This window comes from Trachemys scripta, chromosome 4 (assembly GCF_013100865.1).
Source record: "Trachemys scripta elegans isolate TJP31775 chromosome 4, CAS_Tse_1.0, whole genome shotgun sequence".
Classification (NCBI taxonomy): Eukaryota; Metazoa; Chordata; order Testudines; family Emydidae; genus Trachemys; species Trachemys scripta.
Window position 1 is genome coordinate 64,491,424 of NC_048301.1, and position 18,605 is coordinate 64,510,028.

The 18,605-nt window shown below is 42.3% G+C and overlaps 1 protein-coding gene across 9 annotated transcripts in view; it reads left to right on the forward strand.

The window, feature by feature from the left end:
• The window catches only part of DPF3 (double PHD fingers 3), a 197,312-nt gene that overhangs the window by 119,181 nt on the left and 59,526 nt on the right, over positions 1-18,605 (forward strand). For all 9 annotated transcript variants that reach the window (XR_004645559.1, XR_004645558.1, XM_034769266.1 and 6 more), the window contains exons 4-6: positions 270-397; positions 5,123-5,218; positions 9,612-9,690. Coding sequence is in view for 7 of the 9 variants with exons in the window: in XM_034769266.1 (XP_034625157.1) it covers positions 270-397; positions 5,123-5,218; positions 9,612-9,690 (303 nt within the window). In the remaining 2 variants the exon portion in view is untranslated. The remainder of the gene's footprint in view (positions 1-269; positions 398-5,122; positions 5,219-9,611; positions 9,691-18,605) is intronic.

The following is an 18,605-nucleotide window of genomic DNA, read 5'->3' on the forward strand; positions in this document are numbered from 1 at the left end:
AAAGAAAATGTTTTTTGTTTTTATTCCTCTACAAGATAATATGTCCAGCCTTCCTTTGTTGCAACCCAACATAGCAAATTGAAAAGGTTCCAGAGCTTCAGCAAGCTAGAAATGAATTTCCTGTTTAGAGGTTAACTAAAGTACTTCTCCCTCTTCTTTAGGATGGGAATAGGGTTAAGAGCCAGGCAACCTGCTACCTATCCTCTTGCTCCCTCCACTGTGCAGTTGTGCACAGGCAATAGACTTAATCTCTTTGTTTTGTTTCTCAGAAGTTGATCTGCCTTTGAAGAAGGATGGGTTCACATCAGAGGGAACCACACTGGAAGCCTTGCTGCGCGGGGAAGGGATTGAGAAAAAAGTGGATACTAAAGAGGAAGACACTATACAGGAAATCCAGGTAAAAAGGAGCATTTATGTTGGCTGCACCATATGTCTCCATACTGGGACAGCAAGGCTGGCTTTAAGATTTTACCTTTCATTCTCCAAACCCAAACCATTTGTATCTTTTGCAATTTGTGTCTTTGTGTCAGAATGCTGTATTAATGCACAGTGATATCATACCCGTGTGCCACAGAATGTCATGAAACCCTGACACTACGTTGTGATGCTCAAAATAAATTCAGAATGTTGTATAACTATCCAGTAAAAGTGTCACAAGAATTGGGACTGCCTGCCAAGTTCTTGATGGCTTGCAACCCAAACATGGCAGCATTGTACTTGTGAGATTATCAGCTATGGCGACTGACTAGTGGAGAGAGATGAGTCCAAACCATAAACTGGATCTCAACAGCCTCAAGCTTTGGGAGAGTTCAGATTTTGATCTTAAATTGGGCCCATATCTTAGGGTTACCATATTTAAAAAATAAAAGAGGACACTCCACGGGCCCTAGCCCCGCATCTTTCCCACCCCGGCCCCGGCCCTCAACTCCGCCCTTTCCCCGCCCTTTCCCCAAAGTCTCCACCCTAACTCCCCCTACTCCCTCCCAGCCACGCGAGAAGGGCTGCCCAAGCGCTACCGGCTTTACGGTTTGCCGAGCAGCCTCCAGACCCTGCGCCCCCGGCCGGCGCTTCCCCAGCGCAGCTGGAGCCCGGGAGGGGAAGCGCCCAGCCAGGGGCGCAGGGGCTGGAGGCTGCCCGGCAAACCATGAAGCCGGTAGCACTCGGGCTTCGGGCAGCCCCTATGCCTCCGGACCCTGCGCCCCCGGCCGGGCACTTCTCCTCCCCGGCTCCAGCTGCTCTGCTCCTCCCTGGACTCAGACTTCGGCTCTGTTTAAGAGCCAAGCTGCCCGAGCCAGCGCTACCGGCTTCGGGCAGCCCCCTTGACTCCGGACCCCAGCCGCCGGCTGGGCACTTCTCCTCCCCGGCTCCAGCTGCTCTGCTCCGGCGGCGCAGGGTCCGGAGGCACGGGGGCTGCCCGAAGCCGGTAGCACTGGCTCGGGCAGTTTGGATCTTAAACAGAACCGAAGTCTGAGTCCGGGGAGGAGCAGAGCAGCCGCGGGAGAGTAAGTGCCCGGCCGGTATTTTTCCCGGACATGTTCGGCTTTTTGACAATTCCCCCCAGACGGGGTTTGATTGCCGAAAAGCCGGACATGTCCGGGAAAAACCGGACGGATGGTAACCCTACCATAGCTACTGATTTAAAAAAAAAAAGGTGGCACTGGTCAGTCTGTTTTCTTTGTCCAAACAGAATGTCTGAAAGCAAATAGCATAAATGTTTTTTAAAATTCTTTCATCTTTAATAATCCCAGTTATTATTAGTAACACAGGCAGGGAAAACTTTATTTGTATCTTGCCATTATCCCTTTAAATATTAAATAATAAGGATTGCCTTTACCAATATTAAAAGTAAAAACTAGTTGCTGGTCTCTGGTATAGCTAAAATCCTGCTAATCTAAGGGACTACTGGAAGAGTTGTATGCAATGTTCAAAATGAAATCTTTGACTCTGGACAGTTTTGTTGAGGTTTGCAAACCTTTCAGGGAAGTAGAGGCAAATTTTGAATGAGCTGAAGGCAGCGTTCTGAATTAACTTACACCGATCTATGGTTTCTAGTGTAAATCACGTGAAACCGGCAAAACTTGGTGATTTTGGCTGAGATTCAAGTGTTGGGGTTCGTTCCTGAAAGTTGAAGCAAAACTCAAGTATGTGGCCCAACAGAGATCAAAACTGAAAATCATGAGCATCAAATCTGCATAGCTCTGGCGTCCAGTCCTGCAGCCCTTATGCTTGCGAGCAGCCCCACTGAAATTTCACCTATGTAAAGGCTGCAGGATTAGAGCTACTAGTGACACATGTAAGGAAACATTGTACATATACATGTCTATATTTGCAAAAGTGACTTGCGATTTTGTAAGCCTCAGTTTTGGAGTGCCCAGCTTGGGACACAATAAAGGGACCTGATTTTTCAAAAGACAGATGCTCTGCACCTTGGTGCATCCAAACTGTAGGTATTGATTTTTAACCTGTTTTACATCCCTTTAAATGAGAATCTTCTTTTCTGTGGGATGGAAAATTGCCAAAGGGGAAGCATTCCATGTTCACAATGAGGTCTATGTGAAAGGCCTCCTTTGCCTCCCCCTTTCTGATTCTAATAAATTCAAAGCCCTAAAGACTCTATTACAGCAGCTTCCAAGGTCACAAGAAGTCATGGTGCAGCATCTTTATGAGTGCCTTTGGATGCTGCTGTGCAATCTGAGCTCCCAAGTTATCCCCGGCATCAGCCTGAGGAAAGAGACTTCAGAGACAGCGGAATTGACAGCAGTCTTGGCATCACTGCATTACAAAGTGGGGAGGGGAGAAATGTCTGTACAAGGAGCCTTCAGCTGTACCCTCTGAGCTGTGACCTGTTTTATGGATGCCGGTTTCATCACGGAGCTGATGTGAGAGGCTTTCCTGGCTGCTGTTTCCTGTGCAAGTGCAGCTTTGTTGGATTCAGTCTGCACAACAATTACTTTAACCGTAGTTCACTTTCAGCAGGTGATAGGGATGGTTGGACAATTGGAGGACAAGATCATCATTAGTTCTTTGTGCCCGTGCAGAGGTGTAAGGGAGGATAGAGTGTGTGTATGTGCAAGTTCCCTCTTACTCCTCTGCATAGGCTACACATTCTGCTAGTCTAGCTTGGGAAGGTCCAGAAGGAAGCAGTCTCTGTGGGGCTGTTACTCCTCCTCCTCCCATGCAGGTGGGGGAGGGTGGACAGAGTCATAATTCCCTCCTTGGTCCCAGCTGGGAACTGCCCTTAACTATGGGCTGAGAGTAAACTTTCACACTAGCCCTTAATGTGGATTGGGAGAAAAGCAGGGACTCATTGCTTACCTGCATTGAAATATGGTGAATTGGAAGAGTGTTTTGGTAGGACAGAGTAGGAAAATAATAGATATTTTGCTAAAAAAAGAATAAGGATTGCCCCTCTTAAATAGGTGCAGTCACTATGGGCCAGATGTTCATCTGCTAGTTACATGAATTGAGATTTGGCCCCATGTGAGATCACTGTTGAACCAATGCCTCAAGTGGGGTGAAAACGGCATCATCCACCAGATTCTAAATCCCTTGTCAGTGAAATCTCTCTGCGTATTCTCTCCCAGCACTCCCAGCAGTCAATGCTTAAGGTACACAAGGCTCAAAACTAATGTGTTCTGCTCCTATTCTCCCTCTGCTGGCTCTGTAGCAGCTTTTAACTAATAATGATCTGGGAGACTGGATAGGTCAGAATTTGGTAACAGATTACAAATCCTTTCCATCACCTCTAACTTATTGGTTTGAATCCATTTCATGGCTGAATGATGTTGCCATCTCAAGACTTAGTGGAGGCCTGTCTGACTGGAGCGAGGGGTTTCAGACCAGCTCCTAAAGAATAGGCACCCACATCATGACTGACACTGGGTGGACCCTTGTTTGCTCTCTTAGCAGAGATGTTAAGGACTGAGTGGGTTATGAAGATTGAATAATCCTTTCACCTCAGCAGGAGTTTGCTCCATCTCAGTATTGTGGGGAAGCTTGCACTGTCACTGCCTGTGATATATCTGCTTTGTGGATGCTTCCAGAGCTACCAAATGGGACACTTTTCCCCAAGCATGGAATTCACAAAAACAGTAAAAATTAACAAATCCCAGGCACAATTCTGTGAGGTGATGAGCAACTGCTACTCCCATTGACTTCAGTGGGAACTACATTTGCTCAGCACTTTTTAGGATCAGGACCCCTTATTTCCAGAGCTGTATAGCTACTTACGGTACTGGTCCCCCAAAAGGATATTAATTTCAAGGGCCATTAGAAATGCAGAAAATGAATGTTTCACTAAATGGGAAAAATTATAGACTACTAGGGAAAGAAATGTTGATTTACAGCTTCTAAGAGTTAATTTCAGAAGAGAAACTCCACGACCCCACTCACACCCCCATAGACTGTGTCTTGCTAGGGTCCTGGGATGTCAGCCTTCAGACTGGTATTTCTCAGGAACCATTTCCCTGAGAAAATGAGGGTTGGTGAGGGAGGAACTCTCTAACTCAGGGGTTGGCAACCTTTCAGAAGTGCTGTGCCGAGTCTTCATTTATTCACTCTAATTTAAGGTTTTGCGTGCCAGTAATACATTTTAACGTTTTTAGAAGGTCTCTTTCTATAAGTCTATAATATATAACTAAACTATTGTTGTATGTAAAGTAAATAAGGTTTTTAAAATGTTTAAGAAGCTTCATTTAAAATTAAATTAAAATGCAGAGCCCCCCGGACCGGTGGCTAGGACCCGGGCAGTGTGAGTGCCACTGAAAATCAGCTAGTGTGCCGCCTTTGGCACATGTGCCATAGGTTGCCTACCCCTGCTCTAACTTTTGAGGGTGTTGACTGGAAGGAATTGAGGATGCTTGGATATGATTCTGGTATTAGAGAATTAGTACGCTTGTAATTTTAATAATCTATTTAGACCTCTTGTTTGCATGTTGTATCCATTTTTGTCTGTCTTCACCTCTGAAATCTCTTTGGGCAGGGACTGTATCTCTCTTTGTGTTTGAAGAGCACATTTTGGGCATTATGACAATCTCAATTGTAAATAATAATTGACCTTGTGTGTCTTCTAGCAAACAATAGTCTTTTCTTCTAAAAATGATTGTTTATTTTTTCCCTATAGAGAGTTTTGGAAAATGATGAAAATGCTGATGAAGTGAATGAGGAAGAGGAATTAGAAGAAGATATTCCAAAAAGAAAGAACAGGCCCAGAGGACGGGTAGGTTGGGAATCTATGGGAGAGGAAAGAAGGGAAGCAAACCTCTAGTCTCATATTCTCAGTTGGTTTCTCTCTCTCTCTCTCTCTCTCTCTCACACACACACACACACACACACACACACACACACACACACACACACACACACACACACACACACACACACACACACAGAGAGATATGCTGAAGTGATATCCATGTGGTAAACTGAGGAATGACACAGTCAGTGGTTTTTATGTTTTCACATGTTTTTAGTTTATTTCTGCCTATTACTAAGAAATAAGACTGTTGGGAGACTTAGAAGATGGAGCAAATTTATTATAGTGATGAATTTTTATTTTTAAAATAAAATCTAATAATGATGATTATTATTATCCTGTTATTACAATCCCCCGACCTTGAAATGCCATACCTTACTAAAAAGATAAATGCAAAAAATATTTACAGTCCCATAAGCCAAAACAAAGTCATCTTTGATTTTCTGTTTTTTTTGTTTAACTATTTAAATACATTTCTGTATGTTCTTCAAAGATAAAGGCAGCAGTGAAAGTTTGTTGTAGCACTCTAAGGGTGAAATTCTTGCACAATAGAAATCAATGTCAAAATCCCCCTTAATTTACATGGGGCAGGATTTCACTCTCAGGAGACAACATTCCCATAGTTTCCTATCGTGTCCTCTCACAGATCCAGCAGTAAGTCAGCTAAATAACAAGGTCACAATTTTAAAACATGGAGTCAAAATTTTCAAATGTAAATCCCTAAAGCTAGCCCCCTAAATGAAAGCGAACATGATTCTCAGAGGCGCTGGGCACTTGCATCTGTCATTGACTGCAGTGGGAACTGCAAGGGCACATAATCTCTGAACATGCCTTTTGGTGTGCTTGGTGGATATTTTGAGATAAAAAACAGATAAAAAAAAATAAGAAGAGCTGTTTGAAACCTCACTCATAACGTGCTTGTGCAAACCCTCTGTTGTTCCATTATTTCAGCTTCCTGCTCTTGTTCACTTTTGTGCTAAGACTATTTAAATAAAGGTCAAAATATTTTTTTTAATAATTGGAAAAGTGTATTTTTTCACTCTCTTCATTATCAAAAATGGCTGAACAGTTTGGCTGAATCTTTCTTTAATATTTTCTAAAATTTAGCCTTAAACAGAGCCAGAAAAGTGTGAGTTTCAGAAAATGATATGAACTAGTAACCAAAAACAGGGGTTAGAATGGATACACGAATACAACCTTAACTATAGCTATCACTAATACTTCAGCTACATGGGCCTTTCCTAATAAACTTCCTGTCACGGAATTTGGGCATGCCTGTCACTGGAAGTGAAGGACCAAATGGATAGCGAAGAAGATATTCAGGTTGTTCAAGGAGAATTATATTTCCTGGCATTCATTTCCATGCATCCTCAAAATTGAGGAGACTTGAAAGCTGAACCCGAGAAAGGACTGCACTTTGTTGCCTAGAAAGGAGGGATGGGGTATTGTTAAAGGATGGTAGACTACAGGGGAGGACATCCTGAAGAAAACTAGATTCTGCAAAGTTTGGCCCAGAAACCTCTTGGCATTTGGAGAACAAATGAGGACTGAAGGCATTGACACAGGATTAATGCAGCACAATTATTGCTCTGAACATTCCAAATTCTATGTGTCCCTTTCTTTTCCTACAGCATGATTTTATTTTTAATTCTGGACCCTACATCTGTCCCTCTGGCTACTCTCTCTGTTTGGCTCCATTAAGCTGCTTCAAATCTGCTCTGTTGAGGCTCCCAGGCTTCATACATCAAGCATCCCAGTCCCTGCTGCATGCCGGCAGGAGAATGAAGGCAGCTGTGGATGACTGAATCCAACAGATTGAAGCCCTGACAGCATGAACGTGGCATTCAGTTTTATGCCCCTGGGGTGACTGCCTGGTTTTCTGGCCCCCTAAGGCTAGGTCTGAAATAATGGAATTGCTAGTAAAGAGACTGAAGGCCAAGGAGATGGATTCACACAGAGAGAGGTTTTTAGAATCTTTGTTGGATGGAGAAAATGTGCAAGAAGCTGGGACATGAAGTTTGTTAAAAAATATAAAAGCAATGCAGCTGCACATGTACAGTACAAGTGCTCTTCAAGTACTTACTGGGGGGGGCATTTTCAAAAATGCCAAAGGGGTTTAGGAGCCACACCCTATTGAAAGATACTGACTTGATCTGAAAATCTCCCCATGTTCGATTGATCAAGAAGAGTATATGTGGTCGCATCATGAATGCTTTGCACTTGTATTTCTGTAAAGAATAGTTAGAAGGGAAACAGCTGGCTGTGAAATGCTAAGCAATGGATCTTAAATTGCCATTCTACTCTGAAAAGTGACTATATTAAAATGATGCCACCTTACTCCACAGATCTGCTCTCTGTGTGTCTTCAGAGTTATCTGCTAACTAGTGACAAAAATAAGTCTTTGCTGCTCTTTTATTCCTCTTAGCCCTACAGAACCAATGCCCCTAGCCCGGGGGTTGGATTCTAGTCTGTCAATCAACAGAATTGTTTAAGGTCCCATCAGTTACACCTGTGCTAACCCACAGAAGAAAATGGGGTTGCACAGGTGTCACTAAGGGCCTGATTTGGCNGTGCTAACCCACAGAAGAAAATGGGGTTGCACAGGTGTCACTAAGGGCCTGATTTGGCTTGTGCTGAGAGAAGGAAAGAACCCAAGCTTACTCTCAGAGCCTCGGGTGAGTTTGCAGAGCTGGCAGTCAGGAAAAAAGATCTTTTATTTGTAAACTGAGCACTGAAACGGATATTGAATCACTGAGAGACAATGAACATGGTTCGCATAAAGCAATTTTTACAGAATCACTTTTCAGGGTGGACACACCCTTTAATTTATTCTTACAAAGCTTGCCTCTTGCATGCACATCAGCTTCCTTAAAGATTGTGTTTGTAGTTACTATGAGGAGTTTGTGCACCCCTGCATTTCATTTGATTTACGTTTGACTCACTTGAAGAGATCACACACTGGCCAGAATGTAGTGCCCTGCTTTGAAGTCTGTTTGCAGGAGGCAAAACTGTACTGATCATACCTAACAGCATCCACCCAGTCACAAATTTGTCCCTTTCCTCCAAGATTGCAATAAAGATAGGCTTATTCCTACTCCAGCCAAGTGGTTAAGAGGCTTTCTTGGGTTTGTTCTGGAGACCTGAGCAACCCAATGGGATGGGGTTCATTTTAACCTGTGCAGTTTATGTAAGCCCCTCTTTTCATCATCTCCCAATGATATGTTAGTGTAAAACTGTCCCTCGTACCTTGTCTTCAGACCAATGATGGAATACAGCTCCGTTAACGAGAGTGCTGTTCAGTGTACATGGAGGAGATGCAAGGGTTAGCCCATAGAGCCCTTTAGTATTTGGAACACTAATACTATTTTCTACAGCTCTGCATCATCTTCAGTTCTACCTGCTAATGCTGCTTCAATTTCATATTCTCTCAAACAAAAAGCAAAGGGATTCAGAGCAGTTAGCTCTAGGAGGGAAAGTAGGAGCCAAGGACTTATCTATTGGGAAGACTGAAACAATTGAGGTGTGTTGCCTTTGCCTGGGGACTCAGTGGCTCAGAGTATTAGGAAAAGGCTGTGTTAACCTTCTCCCTTGAGATCACTAGTTCAAATAGAGATCAGGTCCAAAGTTAGTATCATTTAAAGACTGTCCATTGGCCTACATAAAATAATTTGGGGGGGCTGGGTTCAGTTCCCAATATCCACATCACAACCACCACCATTGTAACTGGTGCCCAAGTTGGCATTCTCAGCTGAGAATGGTGAAGATTGAATGGCATTAACACTGAACCCAATTCTTATTCCTGGTGTTCAGATCGCACTGATGCACATATGCAGGGCAGCACTTTATGGATAAACCAAGGACCTCAGACCTCCTGGGCTGTTGGGCTAGCACCTTTCACCAGCACAAGATGTATTTTAAAAATATTAAAAGGAAAGAATCATACTCATTCCTCATAATATTATGAGCCTGTTTTCAGGCTGATTTCACAGTAGTGTTACTTCTAGCCACAGATGGATTCATGCCCTCCCATTCATTCATTAATTCATTGATTAGGCTCAATACTTGAACACCACCTGCTGTGACTTGACTGAAATATGCAGTGGCAGTGAGGCAGGAATCATTATAGTGCTGTGACTAATCAGGTAGGGATATCTATTCTAAGGGAGCTCTGCCACATTGAAAGCTCAATAAATATACAGTGTGTTTTAGGAAAAGGCAGAACCCCAGTAATCTGGTTACAATGATGTAACTCTACTGAAGTCAAAGATACATTTAGTCCATAGTTTATACTGGTTGGGGCAAGTTGAAAGTTGTGAGAGGCACCAGAATGGCATTAACATCCTTATTCTCATTGTAGGCTCGGGGATCTGGAGGTGGCAGGAGAAGGAACGATGCTGCCTCCCAGGATGACCATGACAAACCTTACGTTTGTGACAGTAAGTAGCACCCAGACCACCAACTCTGCTTCTGGCCTGGTCCAACCAGCTCAAATGTAACCAGGGCTTCATGTTCTCCTTTCCAGTATAGAGTCCTGCTGCTCTCTGACTTGCATGTCTTTCACTTGCTGCTGTTGGGGTTTTTGCGTGGAAAAAAAGAAAGTGAAATCACCTCTCATGCTCTCTCTCTCTCTCTCTTTGGGGCTTCTCTGCCTTAACTCTCTCACTCTTCCCCCATCCTTGTAAGATTCACCCTCTATTTCTTTCTCTGTTTCAGATAGTTACAAACAAAAGCTTAACTCAAAAATCTCCGACAAAGGTACTTCATCATTGTGTATATCTCACTTATTTTTGTGGTGAGTCCCTTTCTTTCAAAGTCCTAACTCTTTCAGCCCTTCCTCAGACAGAGCTCTTAGGGACATCAGTGGGAGCTGTGCCTCAGTAAGCACTGATTAAAACCCGACTGCCCAGTTCTGTCACTTGTAGGGTACAAGTACACACCAAAGGAAGGTGTGATTGTAGCACAGGTACATATACCCATGCGGGCATTAATCTAGCTAGCTCAAGTACCAACAGTAGTGTATGTGTGATAGCACAGGCTTCAGCGTGGGTTAGCTGCCCCAGTGCTGCCTGCCAGGAACCCTGGGTACGCAGCTCAGGTGGCTAGCCAGTGCTGAAGTCCATGCTTCTGTATTGTCACTACTATTGTTACCCTAGCTAGCTAGATGAAAGCTAGCATGGATGGGCCTAGCCACACTACTGTCATACCTTAATTTGCTGTGTAGATGTACCCTGACTCACTGTGAGTAGTAGCTGACTCTGTGATGGGTTCCAATGGGACTGCATGTGAAGCAAGGCATTACTCAAAACGAGCAAGGGTGTCAGACTGTGAGGAAGAACTCCAGAATTTGACATAGTATGAATTTTTTTTACAGCTAGGATCTATCCATTGGCATTTTTTCTTCTTTTCAACTCTTTTTCACTTCAATACATCCTATTCAGTGAATGACATGCTGGGCTAAACCCCTGTCTTTCTGAGAAGCTCCCACTTCAATGCCTAGAATAGATTGGGTGTTCATTGGGAATCTGTGCTGTCAAATACCACCACTAACTAACCAAAGCTAACAGAGTGCTGTTGTCTGTTGAGCGGTTCCAGGATATTAGAGAGACAAGGTGTGTGAGGTAATATCTTTTATTGGAGAAGTTGGTCCAATAATAGATATTACCTCACCCACCTTGTTTCTCTGAAAGCTAATAGAGTCAGGAGGAGAGATGACCATCTTCACTTCACAGCTCCAAAATGTTTTGGTGGGGTTTGGGATGAGTTGGTACGCCCACTCCTTTCTGCCCCCAACCTCCCAACTCCTCCAGCCCCAAAAGACCAATAATCACAATAGCTATCTATGAATCTGTAGTTTTTAAAAAATGAAGAAATCTGGAACATACATGAAAGGTTTATTCCCCACAGTCCAGCCATGCTCTTTCATGGTGAGGTTGGGTGACCCTTGTATGGTGTTGTGATTGGCATTCCAAATGTCTTGCTTTGGCAATGCAAATACTATGGGGACTCTAGGGATGGAGTTCCTTAATGGTGCAATTGATTTGGGAGGGAGAAAGGAAAGCCTTGAATGGTCTCTTAATATGTCTGTACATGAATCTAACCTGATCACAGAAGGAGGAGCTCTTTAGAGTGAAAGGATGGGGGGCACCTCTGCAGGTTTATATTTAAGGATCTGTTTTTACGTTGGAGGGTTGAAATTTCCCCTTCTAAGGATTGTCCAGAAGTCCAACACATATTTTCTGTTTAAAATCCTGAGCCTTTCAGTGAGAGTGGATGTGTGTGTGGGATTGTCTATATCTCCTTTCTTGGAAATGCCCCCACATGCAAGGGCACTTCTGTGGATTATAGGCGTTTTGAACATATTGTGACTCTTTTCTGGTCACTGCCATTTCCATAGTGAGAGTATAAATGATTTAGCTCAGCTGCAGGATCACCCAGGCACCTTAGTGACATGCAAAGAGGTGATTCACAGATAATATGTGACACATCAAAGATATCAAAGCAGGCAACAGAAATCTGAGCTGAAGCCAAGGTTATGGTGCATGTTGTACTGACGTAGTTTTGCCCATTCCTAATTCCTGGTTTACATTTTAGAGCATAAATTTACTTTTTGGTTTTGAAAAATAAATCTTTCTGACCCCCTTTGGCTGAAATCTTTCATTTTTAAGAAACATCTGATCAGAAGGGGAGGACCAAGGTAGATGGCTAAGAGAAGGTTGTTACAAGTAACAGAACTCTTTTACATTACTATGGGGGACCGGAGAGAGGGTTGCTCCAGTTATAGTGCCATCTTTCTTGTGTGTCATCTTCTCCCTCCCTTTTAATATCCATTAGAACTTATACAAATAATTTGTAGTGAATAATTTATTTGACACAGTTAGACCCCTTTTCTGTTAATGAATTGTCAGCAAACAGTTTAAGATGTTTAAAAATTCATTTCTTCTTCAAAATTATTTGCCAAATATTTTCTACAATTATATCTTGATCAGTAGATTGTTTGGGAGAAGTTAATTCCCAATATTCAATGTACAAATTCACAGCTAGATTGGTTAGTTTTAGATGGGAGCATGCAGGTTACAGAGTATCGTTTCTGTTCCCTGTCTCATTACTCTTAGAATCACATTACTGGTGTGAATAATTGCCTTCAAGAGTCCAGAACTTGCTTTTCCTGTATATTCTCTAATTTTCACTCCAAATTTTCTGTTTCTGCAAACATGCCTGCCAGGAAATTTGTTTGTTTGAATGTTTGTGGAAAGTGAACAAACACAAAAGGCGCACAAACAGAACTGAACTGAAATATTTATTTATTTATTTATTTATTTAAAGGATATAGTCACAGAAAATTCTTTGAGGAATTTGACCAGCTATACTTCCCCATTTATAAAACTATGCTTATAGGAAACGGAATATACGTCAACAGTTGTCAGTACTCACGTAAAGGTCTGTGAGAAGCTACCTTTCCATGTGTAAGCAGCATGTCTGTGAAGGAGCTAACCCCTGAGCCTGGGTTAGCCTCTTCACCTCTGACTTCTTGCTGGCAGACCTCCTTCCACTGGAAGAAGGGAATGCTACTCCAGAGAAGGAACTCAGCCCTGACCAAGTGGGGACAGGTAATTGGTTACATGCCACCTGAGCGGATTTTGTCCAGTTGGTTGGTCCAGAAATTAGAACTGCTTGAAAAGTGGAATTTTCGTCCCTCAGGAAAATTTGGTTTTGTTCCAAATCGAGATGAAAAGTCAAAAACGTGGAATTTTTTGTGAAATGAAAATCTTATTTAAATTTTATTGAAATATTTCATTCTGACTTGTTATACAACATTCTATAATGGTTGAAACTTTTTGACTTTTTATATTACATTCTAATATAACATAAAAGTTGAAACAAAATGTTTTGATAATTTCTCATAAAAATAACAATATTGATATGTTCCTGAGGAAAGTTTCCATTTCATTGTATCAGCATTTTCTGATGGAAAACTGGTCAATCTGAAAATTTTCAACCAGCTCTACTGGATACCCTTGAAAAGGGGATTGGAGAATGGGACTGAGAGGAGACCATGTGGGAGAGCTGTAGGCAGGAACGTGTACTACTGCTTACAAACACAGCCTGAATACATAACTAGGAGATAGACCAGAGAGAGCCTGGATGTATGGCCTCAGGTAAGGTGCCAGGGTACCAAACCATGCTAGAAAGAAGACCCAACAAAGCCGGGGAAGACTGGGGAGCTCCTACTACAGCAGCTTCAGATGAACAACAGGGTACAAGTTTCAAATGAAGGGCAGAGTGAATGAATGAATGTATAAATGATAGTGAAGGACAACTGATGACATATGGTCATAAATGTTGCCCCATGGGATCCACAGCCAGAGAAGTCTCACCACATCTGTGTTCTTATCCATGATTTGGCTATCTTTGAAAATCAAACATCTTCACTCTGGTAAAACTTCATCAACATTATATGGAATTTCATAGCATGAGTTCTGGAACAAAAAAATGTGAACATCTCTAGCTTCTGAACTAGATGAATTGATGTTCTTCCATCTGTCTGAAGTGGTCCACCTGTGCTAAGTCATCTAGACGCTACTTAGGGCAGGTCTACACTGCAGCTGAGAGCATGCTTTCCAGCCTGGGTGGACAGACTCATGTTAGCTCTGCTTGAGCTAGCTCACAAAAAATAGCACTGTAGCTTGGGCTAGGTTTGTTCTCAGATGGCTAGCCCAAGCTGCTACCTGTGCTACCCCCAGCTACACTGCTATTTTTAGTGTGTTAGATCAACCATTGCTAGCATATGTCTATTCATCCGTGCTGGGAAGCACGCTTCCAGCTGCAATGTAGAAATAACCTTACTCTTCTTCCTCCTTCCCCCACCTCACTGTAACTAATCTGCAAATATACTTACTTGTGTCTTCTTTTAAATTCCATTGTTCTTTTCCTCCAGTCTATCTTCACATGTGGGGCTTTCCCTTTCTGCTTCTATAAAAGGAGTTGCTGCATGTAACTTTGTCAAGCATTTTCCCTCTCTAGTCTGTCTCACTGTTTCTTCTCATCTCTGTGTAGCTCTTCCTCTCTTTATAGTGCACTTTGATTAAGACAGCTTACTTTATATAGCATCCTTTGTACACAGACTCTTTGAGATTGGGATCCCAAGTGGACCTTTTAGTCCATCCCCTTCACAATGGCAGAACTGGTTTAATTCTTCCTATCAGCACTGATGGACCGGTGACTAATCCAGCCTTGAGTGTCCCTAGTGATGATGATTCCTGTCTAGAAGCTTGTTCTGTTGCCCCAACTGTCCTTTTGGTGATCAAGTTTCTCCAAATATTTAACCTGAATTTTCTCTGCTGCAGACTTACACCCATCACTTTGTATTCTCTTCTTGGTGCCTAATGAGAATAATTGTTTCTTGGCTTCTTTATATTATCCTTTTCTGTATCTGAAGACACTTATCATGTCTCTCCTCCAGATCTCTTATCAAGCTTGTTGCTCTCCATTGAACTATCTCCAATTTGTCTGTCTTTTTTCACTGTGTGGTGGCCAAAACTAACCATAGCTCACAGCAGAAGGCTGAACTAGTGCAGAAGATAGGTATTAGGTTCAGTAACTATTTTTGCTACCTTGTTTTACCCATAATACTCCTAATATTGCATATTCCTTTTGTGCACATGTTATGAAAGCTAGAGAGGCAATAGACCTATTAGGTTAGTTAGTCCATTCTTTTGCCAGTGCAGGATTGTATTCTCCAGGGCTATTTTCACTCATGATTTAAAGATCTCAAGCAAAGGGGCTTTCTCCACTGCCACATTCAAACAGTCTTCATATTTAATATACCTGTTCCTTCTCCATGCTACCTCAGCTAGTTATCCTCCGGCTTCAATTTCTTCATTTTATTAATCTGTCTTACTTGAAACATGTTTCATTTATCTTTGTTGGATCTCATAGTTATTAATCAAATGATTGATTTCAACTCCTTTCTCCAATTTATCAGGCTCATGCAGGGCATTTTTTGTTATTTTCCCAAGTGTCTGTGATCTTTCCCAACAATCTGTCCTCTGCACATGTCATTCTTGTATTCTCCACTCCACCTGCCAAATCAGTAATAAAAATATAGACTAGTACTGAACCCAAAATGGACGCTTGCAAGCGCCTAGGGCTAGTTTTTCAAACTAGGGCTATATTTCGGTGCTTAACGATGCAGATAGGCACCCAGAGGGATTTTCCCCAGAGTATCTGAGCACTTAACAACTTTTAATATGTTTATTCTCACAATGCCCCTATGAAGTAGGGAAGTGCTGTTATCCTCATTTTACAGTTGGGGAACTATGACACAGCGAGTAAGTGCCCAGGGTCACACAGTCAGCCTGGGGAAGATCCAGGAAGTAAAGCCAGTCTCTCAAGTCCTAGGCTAATGCCTCAATCACTGGATCATCCTGACATCAATTTACTTTTGAAAATCCCACTAGGTGCATCCTTTGGTAACTAAATACTAGTGTAAATGTGGCCCCTGGTGAATATTTTGAACTCGGCACTGAATTATTAATATTCTAAATTTGATTTTTGTTTTTAAAAAAGCAGCCTCTACATTGTAGGTTGACCTCATCGATATTCTTCTAATTTTCTTGTGTGTCGTATGGCATAGTATCAAAGGACTCATTAATGTCAGGATACACCTTGTTCTCTGCATTCCCTTTGTACACTAAACCTATCCTGTTAGGCTGGGATTTTCAAGCAGCCTAAGGGAGGTAGGGCACCCAACTTCCCCTGAATTTCAATGGGAGCTGAGCACCCAGCTATCCCAGCCTAACATATTACATAACTGTGACATGACTTGTTTTTTGCAAACATTTGTTGCTCTCTATTTATCACCATATTTTCCTGTATGTGCTTACAAAGTAACTGCTTTATTCATTGTTCTAACAACTTACCAAGAATTGAAATTAAATGTGCTCCTCTACACTCCCCGACGTCTTTACCCACGTTTTTAAAATTGGTGTGATCCTGCCATCTTCACTTGAGCGAACTTCCTACTGATTTCAGGGGCAGGTTTTCTGGAGCAAGGCCTGCAAGATCAGGTGTTATGTTTGCTTTTTGCCTGGCCTCTGAGACCTCACCTGCCTTTTTTGTTCTCAAAATCATTAACAATGTCTTTGATAGTACTTCCACTGGCCCCTTGAGCTCTCTAGGGTAAATATCACTGCATCCAGTTGATTTGAATATATTCTGATTATAGCCTTGGGACATCCTCCCTCAGAAGTCTGCTTTGTGTCACCCTTCCCTTGATAACTATTAGAAGCTTAAGTGCTAAACCACAGGATGACATTACCCTACTTAGTGAGGACTAAAGAAAAGTAGCTATTAGGCACTTAGAACTAGAATAAAATAGAGGTGAAGTTAGAAGTGGATGGGGTTGCTATTAAGGATGGGTAAATAGGATGACATTTGGATTCAAATAGTATTGGGATTCAGAGGGCCTATTCTTTGGATGATATTTAGATGTCCAAAGCCAAATATCAGCCTTTTAGTCCATCCCCCACAACACTTAGAGGCTTCCTGTCCCTGCAGCAGGTCCTAGACCTCAAATTATTTGTGGTTTCCATGTAGGATGATGGCAGTCCTGTGCCCCGTGAAACTGTTTGGGAGCCAATGCTAAACGAATTTGATGGTCTCAGCCCACTTTTAGATAAGTGTCCATATAAAAACCTCTAACAAACAACCATCATCACTCCTGCTGCACTTAGTGCTTATTGTTTCCATTTTTGGCAGTCTCAGTAGAGAAGCCAAGGATTAAATAGATATGGAGATTTAACACTTCTCTGACCTGTAGAGGTGGGCCCCACTTAGATCAGGGTTGAGGCACATGGGTGGAGCAGGACAGGACTCTGTTGCTTTTTCTACCTGTGCTACGGCTGCTGTGGGGATTAACAGAGGACATCAGTTTTCAGGGTTTCCAATCCATAGCTTTCACCAGCAATTAATTTAACCACATATAGTCATATTTTTAAAAAAAATGACATTTAAATGTTTTGTTTCAGTCTTTAATATGCATGTAGCCTGAAATTAGCACAGTAGGTAGGTACCAGGGCACATCCAGTTGGTCAGCCCAAACAGAACCACTCATTGTTTGGAAATCCAGAGGGAAATGTATTACCATTTTGCCATTCTGATTAACTAGATTTGCAACATGACACCCTTGATCAGCAAGAACCAAACATACTGCTTTCCCACCGACGAAGATCAAAATACAACCTGTAAAACGTTAAACATGTCCAGCTTCCAGATTCTGGTTCTGATCGTTGTAATAATGGAAACTGTATTTCAGAGCCAATGCAAGACAGGGCTGGATTTTTTTTGTGAGGAGAAGAGGAGGTGGGGATTACTTCACAAAATGGCTCCCTGGCAGTGATTAATTTGGGCTTTAGCATTTGACATTCCCTCCAGCTGAGAAGAAAGAACAGCCATTTGAAAGCAGGCAAAACAGAAGCAAAGAGAAGACCAATGTATGAGGGAAGGAGTGGTGAGAATGCAGCTCTCACACCTCCCCCTATTTCCTGTTTCCACTGACAATGGATGATTTTCTTCTGCCTCGTACTGGTGACAGATTGTACGTGTATGTGTATGTGTATGTGTGTAGTGCTGGCTAAAACATAGCTCACCTCCTGCCAAGGACAACATGTGTAACAGTCTCAGAATGAGAGCAGTGCAGCCAATAAATAGATAGTGACAAAGCCTTTTGAGCCATAGATTTCAAAGCACTTTTTAAAACAAGAAGTATCATTATCCCCATTTTACATAAAGGAAAACAGACACAGAGAGGCGAAGTGACTTGTCCAAGGTCACAATCGTCTTCAGTGACGGAGTTGGGAATAGAATCTGGTTTTGTGAGGCTCTCTGTGTATGTAACCAAAGTGGCTCTAAGTAGGGCTTGTTTTCTCATAAAATAGTTGGGTAAAATGTTAATTTCATATTTAAAATTTGGAAGCAAATTAAGTTAAATCACAGAAGAGCATCTGTTGGAGAATGATGCTTAGTAAGAATTTGATCTGCACTGTTTTGTTATGTGGCTTGCTCACCCAGTTTGCCCACAACATAGCACTCTATGGTTTACAGCTGGCTGAATGCAAAAAATATCACTAAAGTGCAGGATGGACCAAAAGGCATATCAGGCCAAATCCTTCAAAACCTGGCTTGGTTGCCTGATTAAAGGCCAAGTCATAAAGGGAGGATTTGCCTCAGGAGAAAATCTGTCAATTGCTAGACTGATCAAGTATCAGGGGGTAGCCGTGTTAGTCTGGATCTGTAAAAAGCAACAGAGAGTCCTGTGGCAACTTTAAGACTAACAGATGTATTGGAGCATAAG